At 36.2% G+C, this 20,091-nt stretch overlaps 1 protein-coding gene across 23 annotated transcripts in view; it reads right to left on the reverse strand.

The window, feature by feature from the left end:
* Nucleotides 1-20,091, reverse strand: part of NRCAM (neuronal cell adhesion molecule) — a 151,504-nt gene that overhangs the window by 34,826 nt on the left and 96,587 nt on the right. For 15 of the 23 annotated variants that reach the window (XM_071552387.1, XM_071552381.1, XM_071552390.1 and 12 more), the window contains 11 exons: nt 17,893-18,077; nt 16,334-16,465; nt 7,798-7,941; nt 6,687-6,798; nt 6,193-6,359; nt 5,919-6,066; nt 5,267-5,391; nt 3,974-4,003; nt 2,538-2,639; nt 213-410; nt 35-105 (listed from right to left, as the gene is read on the reverse strand). In XM_071552387.1, the coding sequence (XP_071408488.1) occupies nt 35-105; nt 213-410; nt 2,538-2,639; nt 3,974-4,003; nt 5,267-5,391; nt 5,919-6,066; nt 6,193-6,359; nt 6,687-6,798; nt 7,798-7,941; nt 16,334-16,465; nt 17,893-18,077 (1,414 nt within the window). The remainder of the gene's footprint in view (nt 1-34; nt 106-212; nt 411-2,537; nt 2,640-3,973; nt 4,004-5,266; nt 5,392-5,918; nt 6,067-6,192; nt 6,360-6,686; nt 6,799-7,797; nt 7,942-16,333; nt 16,466-17,892; nt 18,078-20,091) is intronic. The other 8 variants (XM_071552394.1, XM_071552393.1, XM_071552382.1 and 5 more) reach the window with 1 other exon arrangement.

The following is a 20,091-nucleotide window of genomic DNA, read 5'->3' on the forward strand; positions in this document are numbered from 1 at the left end:
AACAAATAAAACCTTGAAAAGAGACCCAACTTACCTCCCAGGTTATTACCAAATTATCAGGTTCTGAGCCAATCCCCTGCACATTAGCAGGATTTTCATCAGGGTCTAAAAATAAAATATTTACACGTGAACAAGAATGTCTTTGATTCCAAGAAAATTCATCGCTATTCATAGTAGAAATCAATTACTGGTAAGAAGAAATAATTATTTACTTGCAGATTTTGTCAGGTACTGCTGAGATGGTTCACTGGGCTGACTTCTGCCAATCTTATTGACAGCTATCACACGGAATGAGTAGTTGACATACGGAGACAATTTCAACTGCACTGTTGTCTGAGTTCCAGGAACTTCCGTCTGGTAATGCCATACTCCTGGTTCATGCAGCCCATCTTCATATTCAATTACAAAGTCTGCAAATAGAAATTGAATCCAACTTTATGTCAAAACTTGCAACACCTTCCTAGACCAGTGTAGGCATTTCTGAATGAGCTAATCAGAAGGGAGTGCTCCAATCAATGCTTTTAAATATTGTGGAACTTGAAAAGTTAAACCATAACACAGATCCATAACGTGAATACTAGAAGTACAGCTTAGGTAGAAGTATAACAAATACACCCTCACTTTTATCTTTTGGTATTCTCACTAATGCAGCTACCTCTCAGGTAACACATTATTACAAGAGCTCTCTCTCAGGCACTGTATTAAATTAAAATGGGAACTTTTGCTCTACCACAGCAAATAAGTGGAACAAAACTAGAATTTTTATGTAAATTTGGCTGCTAAATATATTTTTCTTAGGTATATCAAGCAGACAGCACTTAGTACCAGTACAAAATTAAAACTCTCTGAATATTCCGTTTTTCCCAATGGAACTGACTTAATGAAGAACTATTTAGAGTCAAGAACCAATATTTGAGGAAGGTTGTTGAGAGCACTTTTCAGTATATTCAAATTAAGTCAGGAAATGTATAAGAAACCAAATTTCTTGAGAGTTCTCTGTGAGAACATTATGATGATTACTATTAGGCCCCTACAAAGTATATAACATCAGTGATAAAAAGGCTTGTAGAATTCAAAAAAGCAAATCACATTCATTATCAAAGACAAAAGAACAGCAGCAATAGGAAAAATAGGCTTACTTAGGAAGCAAATGCCTTATTTAGCAGGCTCTGAGGGGACCACGCCACAATATAAATTGCATTAAAATTAAAACCAGCATTATTTAGTCATAGGAGCTGAATTTCCAATATCAGAGTGCATGCAATATCTCTCTCTAGAGAAACCAACAAGCCAACACTGCCTAGTATTACATTTTTTGTTACAGTGTGATCTCATTCCTACAGAAAGACAAGACTTATGTCTTCTGGTCCATAAAGAAAACAAAAATACTATTAAAAGAACATATGCATAAACTATAACAAATAAAATTCACCTATTTACATTAATCTTCTATATATTATATTTTTTTAAGTGGATTACTAGTTGATACACATTAGAGAAGTCTGAGAGCATAAAATTTCAGCAAATCACTTGGTGTTTCATCAAAATGCAGTCAAAATCTTTGATGTGTTCTGAAATCTGTGACATTCTGTTTTTCACAAAGCTTCCTTTATATATGCCTGATCCTTATGGTTTGTGTTCAGTGTTGATACTGAGCAGCATCAGACCTTTGAGAGCAACACCCAGTTAAGTCAGCCTAACTAATTCCTCCCAAACATAACACGTTCAATGGTCTTGGTAACTTGTGGCAGTCACTATAAAAACCACCCCACATAAATAATTAAATAATTACATTAAGTTGCTCATGGGGAAATAGTTTTCCCAACAAATCTTTCTGGTCATAGAATTTTTTTGAAAAACCCATTAATATCTTTGTTCCTTCCTTCTAAGTTCCCTCCCATTCTCTCTGCTCAGTTTAAGCAAGGGTGTCTTTCTTCATGTTTTCCTGAGAAGAATAACAGCATTTAAGATCAATGTCTCAGAAATTTATAATATTTATTTTCTCTGTTTTATGGACATGCTTTAAGCCTTTAAGTGTCTGGACTAGAAAAACAAACAGGAAAAACTATCTGCCTTATAATTTCATGAAGAACAAACTTCTGTCTCAGCAGCAATGGATAATCCCTAAAGACAGTGGTACTGATGCTATTTCAAATTCACAGGAACTGCAAAGGAGTTAATGCAAGATGCTAGTGGCTCTCTCCTTCAGAAGCATACAACCAAGAAACAAATCTACTCTCTGCATATTCATAAGACTGGACCTTTTCAAACAGACATCATGTCAGTATCAACTTCTTGTTATCTAGCTGAGGTTTTTGAATAAAAAAGCCCAGCTCTTTTGGCCAGTAAATAACTTCTGCTTGGCTCTACAGTAGAGGACAAGAAGTGAATTTTTGTGATGAAAATAAATGGCAGCTTTAGAGAAATCATTTACCATTTTCAATGCTGTATACAAAATTTGTCTCAGAAATCTTGGGAATTTGAAAAGAGTTAAAGTAATACTGTCAATGTGGTGTAGTAGACAAAAACAAACATACTTGTAATGGGACTGTTGTTTTCATCTCCTGGTGTCCACGAGAGATCAATGCTTCTTTCCAGCTGACCTGTCAGTTCCAAGTCAAAGGGTGGATTTGGTCGAGCTGTAAGTCAAATGAACACAAAGTAAATAACCACACCAGAATAGGTCGTTTTATATTTGAAAAGAGCCTCTTACATTCCAATCAAAAGAATTCCACAAATACAGCAAGGCAGATCTACTCACTTATGTGTGACTTAATGACCATTAGCATGCAATTGTTACAAAACAAATGAAAGATGGAGAACTGATGCAACCTGGAAACTCCTATGTATTAACAAGAATCTGTATTTATTTTTATCTATGTCTGAGTGCACTGTGATATAAAAATACAATGAGATGCAAGAAATTATGAAATTTATGTTTAGTCTATCTTTGAAAGATTGTGGGTGGTTATCCATTGTAATAGAAATATCTAACGAAACATGGAAAATACAGAAGCATTCACATCAAAGAAGGTTTTCTAGAAGCACCACAATATTTTTCATGAGAATTCAATCAAGTACAGTTCAAATAGAAACTAATTGCAGGTTACTGACTCATTTATTTTTGACTGTTCTTCTAAAAAAGTCCATACAGACCATGTAATCTGTTATTATGCATCCTTACAATGCATATACACCTGTCCATTCCAAATTCCCAAAGGTAATTAATTATATGATTTTTACATGAAAATTAATACTAATGAGTAGGTTCATTTAAGAACACTTAAGCATTTTCACTGAATGTGATAGGATTTTAAAGTGGTTTAGCATTTGTACTTTTGAAACAAATTCAGAAGACATGCTACCAAATAAAAAGCTTTATACCTTCAATTTTAAGACTGTACCTAACAGATTTTTTTTAAAAATTCAACTGTAATTTTAAAATCTTAGCAATTTCATCAGTTGTAAGTCAAACTGCTCAACACAGTCATATTCATCTTATGAGTGGAGTAAAATGAAGATAAACTATAAAATAAAGTACACCGGGCCTACAAGGCTGTCACCAAACTTAATGTTAACACACACCATTATTTGGTTGGTGTAATTTCTTTGATACTGAATTAGCTTTCAATAGACAAGTGGACTTACTTTTTAGATATTTCATTTATTATATAACTAATTTGCATTATAGTGTAGTCTATCAGAAAAGCATTCATCCTATAACCAATCTTAATTATTAATAATTTATCTCTGAAAATCACTTATTCCCTAAAATACAAAGCAGCCTGTACTGTAAAATTCCAAAGTCCGGTACTGCAGTAATGAATCAGTTGGTAAAATGGGATGAAACCACACAAACAGACACACACACACACGCACTGAAGGGGAAAAAAAAAGATTCTGCACTTTGCAATAGGCAAATAAGAAATATATCTGCCAGATAACATAGATAGAGAACTTCATATTAGTTTACCGTAAATGATAGCTGGAGTTGGGGGAGCAGCTGAAAAGAACATTAATATAAAGGATTTAATCAGTTAGTAGCCAAAGAAACAGAATACTGTAGGTAGTTAAAGACTATAGTTATTAGAGACAAAGAAAAGTTAACTTATTTAGAAAAAATGGTTAATTTAAAATAATATATTGTTAATTTTTCACTGAAAAGTTATAAAAGTATTCTTGAATATATTATTCATTTTAAAAATAAAGATAGATCAATAAAAGCAATAAAGTAAGCAATCTTATAAAAACTTTTAAACAAGTACTAGTTGTTTGGCTTAGATCACTCCTGGATAGGCATAAAATCACAGCACAGTTTCAAAACACAAACATACTTGACTTTGACTCTCAGCTTAAACTTAGGCAGAAATCATTCAGAACATCTGCTTAAAACTTTCTTAAAAATTGTAGAAGGTGCAAAGTAACATATTTTGCAATAATTTGCAATCATAAAAACTTAACTGAGAACTAAGTTAAAAATATAATCCTTGGGAAGTCATACAACCAAGTATGCTTAGTCTTTCTGAACCATAATTTAACTGCAGAAGAGATTCCTGAGATAACATCCTCTCAATTCAAAAGAAAGACACAAAGCTTTTGCAATGAGTCCAGAGGAGAGACAATGAGTTGATCACAGGGCTGGAGCAGCTCTCCTATGAAGACAGGATGAGAGAGTTGGGGCTGTGCAGTCTGTAGAAAAGAAGGCTCTGGGGACACCTTAAAGCAGCCTTCCAATATTTAAAGGGGCCACAAGAGAGCTGGAGAGGGACTGTTCACTGGGGCATATAGCAAAAAGACAAGGAGAGTGGGTTTAGATTAGATATTACTAAGAAATTCTTTCCTGTGAGCATGGTGTGGCACTGGAATACATTGCCAGAGAGGTTGTGTAGAAGGTATCCCAAGGCAGGGGCATTGGAGCTGGATGATCTTTAAGGTCCTTTCCAACCCAAATCATTCTGTGATTCTTACATAGTTAGGAACAAACATTCTGCTAGCTTAGATATGGTCAAAATAAAAGCCTATACAGCATGAAACCAAATGTGCCCTATAGCTACTGAACCCTTTTGTAAGTAGCTGATTCAAAGACAAACTACAGGGTAAGAATATGTTTTTTGAAAGCTGAAACACATTTACACACAGGTGGCATTTCCTTTTTTCTGTTGAAAAACCAAAACTATGTGTTTTTCACTTTAAATCTAATGCTGTTTTCATACTTAACAGTAATTAAACACAGTTCTGCTATCATAAAATTTAAGAGTATTCTTACCAACAACAGTAAGCACAGCACTTGCTGAAACACTGTCCAGGGTAGTATTAACTACGCAAGTGTATGTTCCATCATCTTTATCAGTTACATTCATAATGGTCAAGTTGTCTTTACCAACTAGAAACCTGCAAATGCAATAGATTCAGCCACTGATTCTTCAATAACAGGCACCATTATAAGAAACTTGCATAAGACATTATTAAATCCCTAAACAGCAAGGTAAGCTAGAGGACAATGTAAGCTTTTATTTTCTATATTGCTCTTGACCATCTTCCCACAGTAACTGTCTACCTAATGTGCTTTTCTTTCCAAATACACTCAAAGAACTTTTAAATTTATGTGATCTAGAGCAAAATAGACTTCCATTATGTTTGGCTTTTTATGTCAATTATCTTCTCCTTACACTTGATAGACATGGTCAGTATGTCTCATTTTTATGAATGTTTCCATCTCATTTTATTTTTAATTCCATCTTAATATTTTCATCACACTAGTTAAGTTCTTCAGTCACCAAATATGGGAGAGTTTTAATATTTATCAGTCTTCTTTGGAAAATGTCAATAGGTCAATATGTTCCTTTCAAAGATCATGAAAAGAAGCAGACAAGATGACCTAGAAAATTAAAAATAAAGGAAAACTATTTGGTTCTTACCTTTCATCATCTGGCAGTTCATCATTGTCCTTCAACCATACAACTGTTGGTAGTAAGGTAGAATCATGTTTTATTATACACTCAAATGAAACTTGGCTATATCTCTGAACCACTGTGTATTCTGGCTGTTTAATTATCATTGTTGGATCTGAAATTTAAAATTAATATTAATTATAAATAATGGTAATTGATATTACAATTATCGTGATTATTAGTTAGTATTAATAAAGTCTGAAATTCTGTACTTATCAGTGATGAATGAATGATTTCTTACCTTTAATTTCCAAGTGCACCTCATTTTGTATCTTTCCTAATTCATTCCTTGCTACACATGTGTATGTGCCTGTACTATCCTTCTGAGCCACGGGAATTTCCAAGGTTCCATTATCATGGAAAATGTATTCATTTCCTCGCAAGATGCTGCCTTTCGCTCCCTTAAACCTTTATGTAAAAAGTAATATCATTATTCAGCATAAAAGTTAAATTCTGTAATATTTTATTATCAGAAAATGCAAACTTAGGACTGCCACATTAGAAAATACAGACAGATCACATAAAGAAATTTAAACCTGACTCTGTAGGAATAAGTTAACTGCTGTTACATTAAATATATGCAATATTGTATTAGCAAACTGTAATCAGCATATATTTTAAAATACACTATTTTAAAACTGTAAATAAAGTTAAAATAATTTTAAAGCTTTATGTGTTTGTTTCCATAGAGATAACTGGCTCATTTTTCATAACTTAAGCACAAGTACAGATTACCATTCAATTTCAGGCTTAGGTGACCCAAAATAAGCACAGTCTAGCAATGCAGGACTATCTGCGATGACTTGATATAGCTTATTAGCAGGAGTAAGAATTCTTGGTGGCTCAGCTGAAAAGATAAAGATATTTGGATATAGATACAAAGATACAAATACAAAATGCAAAGACATCAAGAATAGCCTAAAGAATTATGTTAACATCCTTCTCCAAAGTGATTTCTGCTCTCACTCGAGGTCCAAATACATTCTACTGGCACTAGCCTGAGGAAAAGTCAATGCAGGGGAATTATCTTGAGAAAAACAAATGTTTCTTGCCTGTTTACAAATAAGAGTGGGGGGCACCAAAGGCAATGTTTTTAATGGAGAATTTAGATCAGTATATACATCAAAAAGATAATCTTCTGGGATCAGACTGAACTATGTAATTCCAAACAAACTTGCAGGCAGAAACAAACAAGGATGTATTTTTGGTGTTACACCTATATTTTCTTTCTTTGAAAAGACAGGGTCTCTCAATCAACAAATCTGCCAGTTCCTGCAGGAGAGTCATTAGAGTCCATTCTGCCTAGAATTTTGTTACTAGCTTTGGTTAAATTCAGTGAGAATTAGAGAGGCCACAACATTTTGTAAGTAGAAACACATTCTTGGGATGCCTTCAAGACAAATGCATAGTCATGTCCCCTTGCAACAGTAATTTAGAGATCATCTATTTGACTGGTCAAAAATATCCACACTCAATGAAACTGTATTGAAATATACTAACTTAAGGAATACTAATTCCTGCCTTATTTGTTACACTTCCATTTGCTTCATTTACACAAACAAGGAAAAAAACAAAAAAGAGAGAGATAAAATTTCTTCCAAGTTTTCTTCAGCTTTCACATCTTTCTTACTTAGGTACAGTGAAAGTGAAATTCAGGAATATCCTGGAATGTATATGTGTGTACGGATGGATGGATGGATGTATCTATACACTTGCTTTTTACAGGGGTCAGGAAATACATTGATTCTTACTGAACACCTCAAGCAAGGCTTGAGCATAGTCTGTGCAGTAGCAGGAGACAACTAAATACCTAAGAAAACTGAAAAATATAAAATCTGTTTCTTACCCAGAACATTCACAAATGCATTTGCGAGCAAGTATCCATATTCATTAGAAGCATTGCACTGATAGACGGCACTTGACCTTTCTTGCACATGTGAGAAAATAATGGTGTCACCATCTACCTTTCTGCTGGGATCTTCTGGGGCAACTGTTGGAGTAAAGAAAAAAAAATTTGCTTTTCCTAAACTGCTGTTGGATTGTAAGTTTCATGTTCCTGAAAAGAAGAAAGAATCTAAAAGACCAGAATGCCATTTATGTTTTTTTTTCCCTGGGTGACCACACACTGTCAAAGACGTAAATTTTAATACAATTAAGGAAGTTCTTCCAATTCCATAAATGTTAACTCAGGACGGTAGAGTTCCCATTTTTGGAGAGGGATTTTTGTTTGTTTTCCAAAGAAGTGAAGCTGAGATTGCATTTTGCATGCACTACAGACGAAAAATACCAATATGACAAGATTCAGGCAAATATGCACAAGATCTAGAAAATTATGAAAGTACTTCTGAATGTCAAAAGAAAATGCTGATAGAATGACACAGTCCTCTGTGACTTAAAAGTTTCAAATCAATTGTTATACCTTAAATAATTCTCCATATATAAAAATAGCAATACTCAGTTGAAAATTATGTCAGAGTAAAACATAAGCAATTCCTTCACATAAAATCAAGGAACAGTCTTCACAAGAGCAGAGTTAGTTATTCAGTAGGTGGCACTCTTTCCCTTATGTAAGAATTATACAATGCCATTTCCTCGACAGTTCTGGAGTAGTCTGAGCTGGTAGACAGCTCTTGCATCCCAGAAGCATCAAGGACATAACTCAAAATAAAATTCTAAGATAATACGAAGAAAAATAGCTGTCAGGTACAATGGAGAAAAAACAGCTTGTAACACTGCACTGCATAAAAATGCACAAACTATAGTAGTTTAATATTTTAAGAAAATATTAAATAAAAGCAGGTGATATTCCTAATGTATTAAAAAAGCAGATGTGTTTTTCATATTCCAAGTTAATAGCAAAATTGCTACTCTATTAGTATGAAAAATAAATGTATATATCCTAGGTTAGATGCATTTTCAAAATTAACGCCCATATTGAAGTTAAGAAAATATGTATATTTGTGGAAGACATTTTCATATAAAAAAATTTCTCATTTCTTTGGACTCATAGAAAAGATCAATCAACCAAATTAACATGCATTTTTCTCTAAGTGACCGGAGCTTTTGACTCAAACAATACATTAGGACTCATCTGTAAAGAAAATGGAAAAATTTCTCCTGCATTTTCTTTAAGTATCTACTACTAAATTCTCTACAAGAGAAGAAACGAGATAAAGAGGAGCACAGTTCTGCGCTTCTGCTAGACGATATTTCCATCTAGGGTGAACTCGAAAGTAATTTTTCATGTAAAGTAATTACATCAATTTCCAAACAGTTGCCTCAGGATAGTTTTCAACTCCATTTTTCCCTCTGGTCTTCCATCACTCTGAGCTCAGATCAACATAACAAAATCAAAAATTTCATAAAGGAAGAGAAGGTACTACTAGGATTTTAAATGCTTATTCTCTGGACTTCTGGATTGCTGGCACTTTCTTTTCTTTCTTCTCTTTTGCTTCACTTCTGTTGTGTTCCATGTTTCACACTGCTTCATATTCTATGTAAATGCCATTTTCATTAAAAGATTCATGGACTGAAAATAGAGCAGGTGAGTAGCCCAGCAGGCAGGCTAGCCAGCTGTGAGATATCGTCTGTTTCTGCATACAAATCACAGCTAAATAGAAAATAGACACAACTACCCTCCCAGGAGGATGGAGATCTGCCCACAGCCATTCCAATTATGGTTACTTCCTGCCCTGGGCTCTGAGCTTCCCTCCACTCATATCCTTTGAATTCTTCAGTACTTTTTGCACACAGAGAGGTCATTCAAGGGTGCACAGACTGCCCCTCTCACATACACTTCCATACATAATAATTTACAGGCTGATGGTAGGGCCAATCCAAAGAAATGGAAGCCATTGGTTCAACTTTCTGTGACTGAAGAAGGAACTGCGTTGTAAAAGAATGACCTAACCGCGAAATTATTATATAAAAAGAAGGGTAGCATCTTCCCACTCCTGTATTTAAGGAAAAGAAGAGATATTCCTTTTCAGCTCTCTGAAGGAAAGGAGGAAGGTATCTGTTCTCAGAAAATGGCTTCAAGCTGTGGGTCCCAAGAGGAAACAAAACAGGAAACTGTCAGGTTAGTCAGTGCTTCCTTTTAACTGGTATAGCCACTTGCATGCTGAAGGACATTGATTCAAAAAGCTTCCTGTTGAGACTGGCATCTAGTCAACGGTCTGTCTTCTGACATGCCTCATCCTCCCATGCAACACCAATACAACCTACAGGCCTTTGCCTGTGCATTATACTGTGTTTTGCAGCGCCAGGCCATACAAGTTAGATGCTGTATCATCCAGCTTTTTTAATGATCTTCAGCACACACTGCTGCACACACAGCACACAGAATCACTGAGGCTGGAAGGGACCTCTGAGGTCATTTGGTCCAACCCTCTGCTCAAGCAGGGACACTTAGATCCAGTTGCCCAGAACTGTCTCCAGATGGGGGAAGGATCACCTCCCTTGACTTGCTGGCAATTTTTTGTCTAATGCAGCTGAGCATAACTTTAGCCTCTTTCCTGCAATGGCACTTTGCTGGCTCATGGTCAACTTGGTGTCCACCAGGATGCCCAAGTTCTTTTCCGTTAAGCCACTGTCCAGCTGGATGCTCCCCAGCATGTGCTGGTACTACAGTTATTCCTTCCTACGTGCATGACTTTGCCCTTCAACTTGGTGAGCTTCATGAGTTTCTTGTCAGACCATTTAATCAACCCCAACAAGATACCTCTGAATGGTCATATGACCCTTTTGGTGGATCAGCTACTCCTCCCACTTCTGTGTCATCAGCAAACTTGCTAAGAGTACACTCTGCCTCATCATACAGATCATTAATGAAGACATTAAACAGGACTGACTCCTCGGGTACACCACTAGTTACTGGCCTCCAGCTGGACTTCATGCCACTGATCACCCTCTCTGGGCCTGGCCATTCAGCTATTTTTCTATCCATCCCACTATTTATCTAGCCCATACATGAACAGATTGTCTATGAGCATCTAATGGGAGACAGTGTCAAAGGCCTCACTGAAGTCTAGGCAGACATTATCTACTTTTCTTCACCTCATTCACCCAGTCATTTCATCATAGAAATGTGCCAAGCGTGACTTCCCCTTGGTGAAGCCATTCTCACTATTCCTGACAGTTTTCTTATCCTTACTGTGCCTAGAAATGGTTTCCAGAATTAACTGCTCCATCACCTTTTCTGGGATCAAAGTGAGGGTGACCAGCTTGTAGTTCTCTGGATACTCCTTCTTGCTCTTCTTGAAGATAGGAGTAACATTTGCATTCCTCCTGTCTTCAGGCACTTCTCCCAGTTACCATTATCAATCCAAGACTATTCAGATTGTCCTTTCAATGACATATGCCACTTAAGTCAGCACTTGTGGGTTCATCCTATTAGGGCCCATGGACTTACATATGTCTAGTTTGCTTAAGTATACCATGACCTGACCCTTTTCCACCAAGAGTACGTCTCATTCTAGTCTTTTCCCCTGGTCTTTGGAACCTGGGATTCCTTAAGGTCAGTCTTTCTAGTAAATAAAGACTAAGGCAAAAAGGTATGTAGTACATCAGCCCTTTCCATAATCCAGCCAGGGGTTTTTTTCCTATTTTTTTTCTTTTTCTAGGAAAAAGGAGCAATAGTAGGGTCACTCAAGCTCTGCTTGTTTGCCTCTATGAGTATTCTGGTCACATTACAGGACAGCTGCATGAAAAGGTGAAAATGCTTTTGACATGATAGCCAAATCTGAATTTGGTACTGATAGCCAAACTATGTAATACTCACAATTGGCTTGCACAAGAGGTCTATGAAAGATGAGGATTTGCTATAGGAGTTCAGCTGCTGTAACAGGACAGTTGAACATGTGCCCTGTAACAGCCAACATCTGTTCCCAATAACATGAAATCAGGTAAGAAGAGCTTGCCTGACACCAAAGCTCAACAGGTTAGTAAGTGGCAAGCTTTTGCATGCATGTAACATTTAAGATACTCAGAGTAAGCTTACAGGATAATCTCTGCATTGCACCCTAACTGTAGGTGTAGTAAATAGTATAGACTATAGTCTAGTATAGTATAAATTTTTCATATACCTAAATTTACTGATCAGAACTCAATAAGCTACTAGATCAGATCTGTCTGAGTGATCTCTGATTCTTCTTCTGCAAGAAATTTTTATACTGAACATTTGTTGTTGCACTTCTGCTATTACTCCAATTCTGTTCTTACATTTATACAAAACTGATATGGAATGTAAATTGTAGTGTAAGATCAGTAATGGCTCTTAAGCCATGATTTTTAACAACTCTAACCTCAGACAGCTTTGAAGACAGTTATTGTGGAAATATATGAAGAGAGCAAATACAGAATCTTAGGCGCTTTTTCCCCCCTGATATGAATGCAGTAACATGTAGTCCTTTCATAGTGATACTCGTGATTTTCACATTCTGAGGGGATCATCATTTGTATTATGATCATCAGGATCATTTGTATTACAGCAATTTTTGCTATAAGTATCCTATTTTTCTTCTTGACCTGCTTATTCTGCAAAAACTTCACATTCCTGAGTAATTTATGAATACCGTAATCAATTTCAAAACTATAAAAGTCTTGCTGGGAATAAAACTAACTCTAACTGAATAACTGAAAAGGCAAAGAATACCCTTTTCCCTTTCTTACCACTCTCACTTGCTCCTCAGCAAAATATTTTCCTGTGATCACTTATATCCTTGTTTCCAAGTTTCTTCTTCTGATAGTTCCATTATCTCCGAGGGACTGCATGATGTACAGTAATTATGACCATCCTTTGACTATCTTTTGCAAAATTTGAAAAACTGATTATCAAAGGCTTTTTTATCTACTGCAGTTTCTAGGCCAGATGCACAGTTCCAACACAGTGGCAGCAGAAGCAGTGGATAGATGTCTGTCTTGGCAGTACTCTCCTGCCTGAGACTGAACTTCTCGAGATATCAGAGTCCAGCAAATTTCTCCCCACCCACCCATGGCTACCATGAACCGCTTGTTGTGTTTACTCACAGAAAACACGATGGATAATGATGCTCTGAGCCAGAGATTATCAAGGCCTTTCATGAAGGAAATCTAAGGGCTAATATTTCCCCTTAAATTCAATACGAGTACTAATAGGGACTAACTCAAACCTAGAGATTCCATGTGAAATGTGATATAAGCAAGAGAAGAACAGGTTGAAAGAAGATAAACATAATGTTTGAGCGTGCCACTTTGTATACATCTAGGTGTCTGTATCTAATAATTAATAGCTCATCATGAACTATAAACCACTGAACCAATAAATTAGACTTTTGTACAGTATTTGCAATGCCTTTCTGAAGTCCAGTTATGAAAGTGCTTCCCCTCCCAATTAATCTGGGTTGTTACTTTCTTAAAAGTTGAGATATGTTATGCATGGTTTCCCTTTTGTAAAACCATGCTGAATGTCTAAGCAGTAAGACACAATGGATTATGCAGTGGCATAAATAATGCAGATCTTGAGAGTTAATTGAAGCACAAGGCAAGGCAGAGTCATGGTCTGAACTTTCAACTGCTACTTGCCAAAGTGATTCTAATTGACCTCAATGGGACTGTGCATGGAAGTTCAAAATATTCCTGTTGGTAAATATTAGGAGATTAGTTTATGTCCTTATCACTCCAATATGTTTGAGGCAGCTATTTCTTTTTTCAGAAACACTGGTGTTTTTCTTTTCAGCATTACTGGTGAAGAAAAGTAATTAAAATATTTCAAGAAACCTAAAATCTTCCTCTAAAAATGTTCTTTTACTCAAATTATTATAATCTTGAACAAAATTTACACCACTGCAATTTTGTTTCATAGGTGCTTAACATACACTACATTTTTCTTTATTTTTGCCTTTCCCCTGTTGATATTTAAGCTTCAGGCTTTGACTGAGATATGGTCGAATGGTTCTTTCTTCAACATTCCGCCTTCATTCTCTGACTCTATTATGGAAAAACAAAACCGGAAGAATTAAGTATCTCCCAGTTGTGCTTTCCAACAGAAAATTAAAGTATTGCAAACAGATTACTAGGCCACAGGAGGCACATTGTGGGATATAGGATGACAGCAGGGCTTTGAAATTCAAATGTAGCTCTTTTTCTTTGAAATCCTGCCATGGGTGTAGCTCTCTCAGCACTGCCCTGAAGCTGAAGCAGCTGCTTTAGTTTCCTTTTACAGTGATTTACTAATCATTCAGTTGGAAGATGAGGGGCTCAATTCTATAATTTAGTAACAAGTGAACAAAAAGGCCCACTGTACTTGGGAGTTTCCAGAACAGCTTTTGATAACTCAGAATAATAAATAATCACAAGAATTTTAAGAACTGCACTTGCTGTGATCACGATGCTTCTCTTAGATGTGCTGACAGATGCAATGTACTGAAGCATCCAATCATCTTACACTGAAACATTTAAGGAGGATGAAACTTCAGCTTTTCTCAGCAATGAAACTGACCTTTAGCATAAGGCTGAGCTACCCACTTATTTATTTCCTGTGTTCTTTCCTTTTTTTCCCTCCTACTGAGTTTCAGTTGGTAATTTAATTAAAGTCTCTTAATTTTTACTGAGTCAACAAGACTCTATGTACTGATTCCTCAAGGCCAGTCAGCCAATATACGCTGTCTGTGTATTTGGGAAACTTGGTGGCATCCTGCAGCTGCTTCTGAAAACTCTATTAAAATTTTACTTCTGAATGAAGAACACACCATAACTTTTCTGGAAAATGTACTTGTCTATCATTTGAAAATTTCTGGAAAATGTACTTGTCTATCATTTGAACTGCAGCTTTGACAAAGAAGCAGTGCAAGCCAAAGGTGACTCGCACAGCCAGGTGAAAAGGAAGCCTGCAATAAGAGTTAAACTATCAGAAAAACAGGATAAAAATCTCCACCAAACAAACAGACAAAAAGTGAATGGTAAATATGTAGAAAAGAGCAAAGGCAAGGAAAGTGAAGGACAGGTACTGAAAAGGCATGTGTTACAACATATTTATGTATAAATATACACAATAGAAAACTACATTGATACTTTCTTGCTTTCCTGTCAAATCATTGCTGGATGAGGTGGTTCATGTCAGCTTACACAAATTATTTAGTGGCAACTTCTCATTTTAAATTTCAGGCTAGAGTTATCAACTTACATTTAATAAGGATTCATGAAACAGGTTATTTGCTAAATATTTCTATGTGTTTCAATAAGTACTCTTCCTCCCAAAGTTGCATTTTTTCCCTCCAGTTAAATTTAATCTCACTTTCATAACAAATATTTTAAATGCATCTAATGAGAGTTCTCAATTACCTGCTGCTACTTTCTAGATTCTGACTGTAGAGAATCCTTCTTCATGTCCCAAACTAGGTGACATAAACTTCATCAACAGACTAAAACAATTCCTAAACTTTCAAAAGTGACACTGTCATACTTTAAATAGGGCAGCGGAGACTAGTTTTTTTAGAAGACATTATCTCTCATAAGCCAACAGGGCAGATTGTCTGTTTTTATGCCATCATTTTGTGAAAGAGGAAGGATAAAGGCAGAAGAACCAAGTGTGACTTTATGGCACAGAATATGCCGAGTGCAAACCCAACTGACAAACCCTGCAGTGTCCTCCAGCAAGTTCTGTTCCAAGTCAAGTTGTGATATATATAGTGACTACCTTGTGTCTGTCTTACAGCATTGCCAATGTAACACTGCAACAATCAAGTGACTCAATTACCAATTCAGGATTGCTTTTCATACCCACATACACAGAAGCAGCTGTTCCACCGCCTCAGGGTTCCCTTTTCTTTGACACCTACTTGGCACAAGCTGTTTGCCAGGTAGTTGCTGACACATTCAGTCAGTTTTGCTGCTGCAGCTTCTTAGTAATTGAAGTCTGGAAGGCTCAAACAGAAGCTAAGCTGCAATCCTGCAAATCCTACAAGTGCTTTGTATATCCACAGATGTGAGGACTCTATTTTTTATGTCACATTTAGGATTCCTAGACAACATTAGAGTTGCAGTGGGGCAGTAGAGGAGAGATCTAGCAGACATGATTGCCACAGAAATACAAGGGTAAAAATTATGTCCCAGCAATGGCTTTGTTACTACCACCAGATCTCCACAAAGGTAGCACCAGCAGAACATCAGACAGAATAACCAGAAGTATGGATACACATTTTAGTGCTCTCAAACACATCAGAGGCACATTTTGTTGTTCCACTTTTATGAACCACAGCATTTTTACCTTATATTTTATAATTTAGTACTATCTGTCAGGCAAAATCTACTCAAATACTGGTTCTTCATTTATATTTGAAAATCCCCAACCTGATATTACTCATATTTTCTTGCTTGTGCTCCTGTAAGGTAACAAAGAATCTTACTTGCTATGGGAACACCATTTGCTAACCAGCTTATACTAGGCTTTGGGTTGCCATTAGCTCTGCAGATCAATGTTCCATCTTCACCAGGAGACAAGACCAAGTTTCTGGGTGCTGTTATCCAGTATGGGGCAGCTGGGTTTAAGAAGACAAAGACAGCAATTATTTTCCAAAATTATGTACAGAAAATCATAAGGCACAGGCATGGTAGCCAGAAGATAATTCAAACAAAGTATACATAGATACAGATTTACACATATACTGTTACTTTATATATATGTGCTATATATGTGATACCCAAGGACTAACTGGTAGATTACACATTGGCTACCTGCTGCATTAAAATACTGAGATAAACAACAAAAGGTTCTTTGTTTCATTTAGGGTTGCCTGCTTTGAATCTGATTTGCCTTTCCTAAAGCAAGCAGTATTTATCTGAGTATGGCATCTGCAGAGACTAAAGTGGTCTTTTGATTAATTTCAGAGATATCCATGCTCACAGTTGTTAGGCTATTAAGAATGAATTTAAGTTTGATTACATAAAAAGGTTTTATGTCAAGGGTGAAATTCAGAAATGGCAAAACCCTTGGTCTCAGTGAATTCAGTGGAGGATTGCAATGGGGCCAGCTGTTTTACCTGAGACAGATGAAAACACAGAGATCAAAATGGGTGGAACACTGTCATTACTAAAAGATATTCATCTATTTCTCCATTCTTTTTACAATAAATAACCACAAAGAGCATATGTTATCAGATCTTGCAATTAAATTTCAGATTTTAGGTTGATGGACAGATGCAAACAGAAAATTAAACTGCTCTTAAATAGGAGGTTGAATGTGATCATAAAATGATGCTGATCTACAACACAATAATGGCTATTTAGCATGCAAAGTAAGCACTACAGCTGATTATTTCAATGACTAATTAGCTGTCATTACAGGTTTTTGTTTCATGGTATTCACAACATACTTACAATTCCTATTTAGAAAAACTTAGTGTAATTGTTTTTAGAACTAGTAAAGCATCATCTTGAGTAAAAAACATAAAGAAGATAGAAACCCAGAAATGTCAGTTAGGAGAGAAAAAAGGAATAAGAATGTAAGATTGTAAGACAATAGCAAAACTCAGAAAAGAAAGAATCTAGACTATATGAATGATGCACAGAAAAAATGGAGAAAATAAGAAAAAGATGAAGAGAGATAGAGAGCAAGATCTCAAAATGAGAAAGAAGCAGTCTAATAATAGGATTAAAGGATCCAGAATAACTGTAGCATGGTGGCAAACTAAGAAATTATCTTGCTACTGTTTACTGATGGTACTGTTACAGTACAATCTCAATTTAGCCTGATGCTTCACAAAATAACATTAAAAAATGAAGAACATATTAGAGATAGTAAAGCTCTTCCAGTGCTAGAAATCAGATGGTTTAATGATTGTTTCCTCAGGGTACTTTTTAATCATTATCATTCATACTTTCAGGTATACTTCATCCTAGAAAGCCTACTTCAATCTTGCATTCTGGATACTTGACAATATTACATTAAGGATAATTTTAGTATTACCTTTCACAGTTACTGAAATGACATGATGAACTGAACCTAGTACATTTCTTGCTGTACATTTGTAGTTCCCAGAGTCAGCTTCAGAAACATCTATAATCTTGAGGGTTTTCTTAAAGTTTTCAAAAAACGTTCTGTTGGCTGGCAGTTCCCCACCTTCTTTAGTCCAGCGGATTACTGGTGTGGGTCTGGAGAAGCAAAAACACAGATCAAATTTAGGGAATGAAGGAAGATAAGAGTTCAATGCATTGTTTTTTGTAATATACGTTTTGATCCGTTCAGCCTGGAGGAGAATGAGGGGAGAGCTGATTGCAATTACAACTTCCTCATGAGGGGAAGAGGAGGGGCAGGCACTGATCTCTTCTCTGTGGTGACCAGGGACAGGACCTGAGGGAATGGCCTGAAGTTGTTTCGAGGGACGTTTGGGTTGGATATTAAAAAGAGGCTCCTCACCCAGAGAGTGGCTGGGTGCTGGAACAGGATCCCCAGGGAAGTGGTCATAGCACTAAGCCTGACAGAGTTCAAGAAGCACTTGGAAAATACTCTCAGGCACATAGTGTGACTCTTGGGGATGATCCTGTGTAGGGCCAGGAGCTGGACTCGACTATCCTTGTGGGTCCCTTCCAACTCAGCATATTCTGTGATTCTGTGATTTTGAGAGCCTTTACCCAGATTCTGGGGCACACCCAACAAATATGAAAAATATGCCAGCATTTGTTCTGGGAAATGACAAGCTTCACTAACATTGTCAATGGCCATCTGTTCATAGGATTAATAATTACAGAATACATTTGTCTGCTGATTAATGTAAAAAACCTGATGGTTAATAAATTATACAAATTTATTTCAAATCTCATTGCACTTCTACTATTAAATTGATGCTTATGGTGCTTTTAAAGATGACTTCTAGATAACCACAAGTTTATAATTGTCCTTTATGTGAGCAGTATCACAATGCCTCATGAACATTGTAAATTTTACAGCAGAGCTGTAAGCAGAAAGAAATATTTCTTATGAGAAATCAAGAAAAAATGTCCATGCTGAGTCAAGTATAGCTACGTATCACTGTACTATGTCTAAATCTTGGCTATGCCTCATGTTGACCACTTAGGTTGAAAGTTGTTCAAACACATGGAGATACACCTTTAAAATTACAAGAAACTACAAAGTGTTGTTTACTGAGTAGAATGTCTTCTCGCAAATAGTAATGACTCTAGGCAAATATTCCCTTAGCAGTCCAATATCACGTATTTTATAACAGACACCTAGCAAAGTTGACTATTATTTATGGTGTCAGTAATTAGGCATAGTCATTTTAAAAAAATCTGCTTCTGGCCCTTTGTGGACAAGTATTCCCTTACTGAATTATTTTTTAATTACATGATAGCTAAAGACACTAAGTTGTATAATGTATAATACCCTATTTTTTCATGGGTTTTATCCAGCCGTTTTACTGGAGTTTGAATTACCTTTACCACAAGGTTGTCAAAAAGCATGTAACTTCTGCATTGCAGATGAAGATTACCTGAGCTGATGCTACTCCCACTCACAGGCGTGGTTCTGCTGGGGCTGCTGGCACAGACACCTGAGCAGACCACAGCTGAGACAGAAACACTGCACTGATGCTCATGTCAAGCTATGTCAAGCTGTGGATGAGAAGCTCTCTGGAGCTTATACAAGTGAACACACGTGGTGCATGACTTACGATTATTGGCTTTCCTCATGGCTAACTCAGAGCCCTCTGCATTATATGCCTTTGTGCACTGTAAACAAGTTTACAGTTTCTGAAATAGGTACTAAGGATTTTCTGTTTCTAACAAATCTATTCTCAAATTTTTTCCTGAGAATCAAACTGACTTATGATCAACCTAAATAATGAAGTTAAATTGCTCTTTAGTAATTTTCTTTTTGCCCAATAATCAGCAGAAGAATTGAATTGAAAATACAAGTATCAATTAAACTCAATTACAATGAGAAATTTGATGTAAGGAGCTGAAGATACGTTCTAACAACTCCCACCTAACTGATCCACTAAGCAGCTTTCTCAGATTAGAATAGCAAATTCTAGTCTATTTTTATATAATTTGAGATTCTAATGATTTTATACTTTGGAAAAAAACAGAGGTATTATTCTCGAGTGCAATTCTGTGTACATTTGCCTCAGCTCACCTTATGGCATTTCTTGCTTGTGTTCTTTAAAAC

Source organism: Pithys albifrons, chromosome 3, assembly GCF_047495875.1.
Source record: "Pithys albifrons albifrons isolate INPA30051 chromosome 3, PitAlb_v1, whole genome shotgun sequence".
Lineage (NCBI taxonomy): Eukaryota > Metazoa > Chordata > Aves > Passeriformes > Thamnophilidae > Pithys > Pithys albifrons.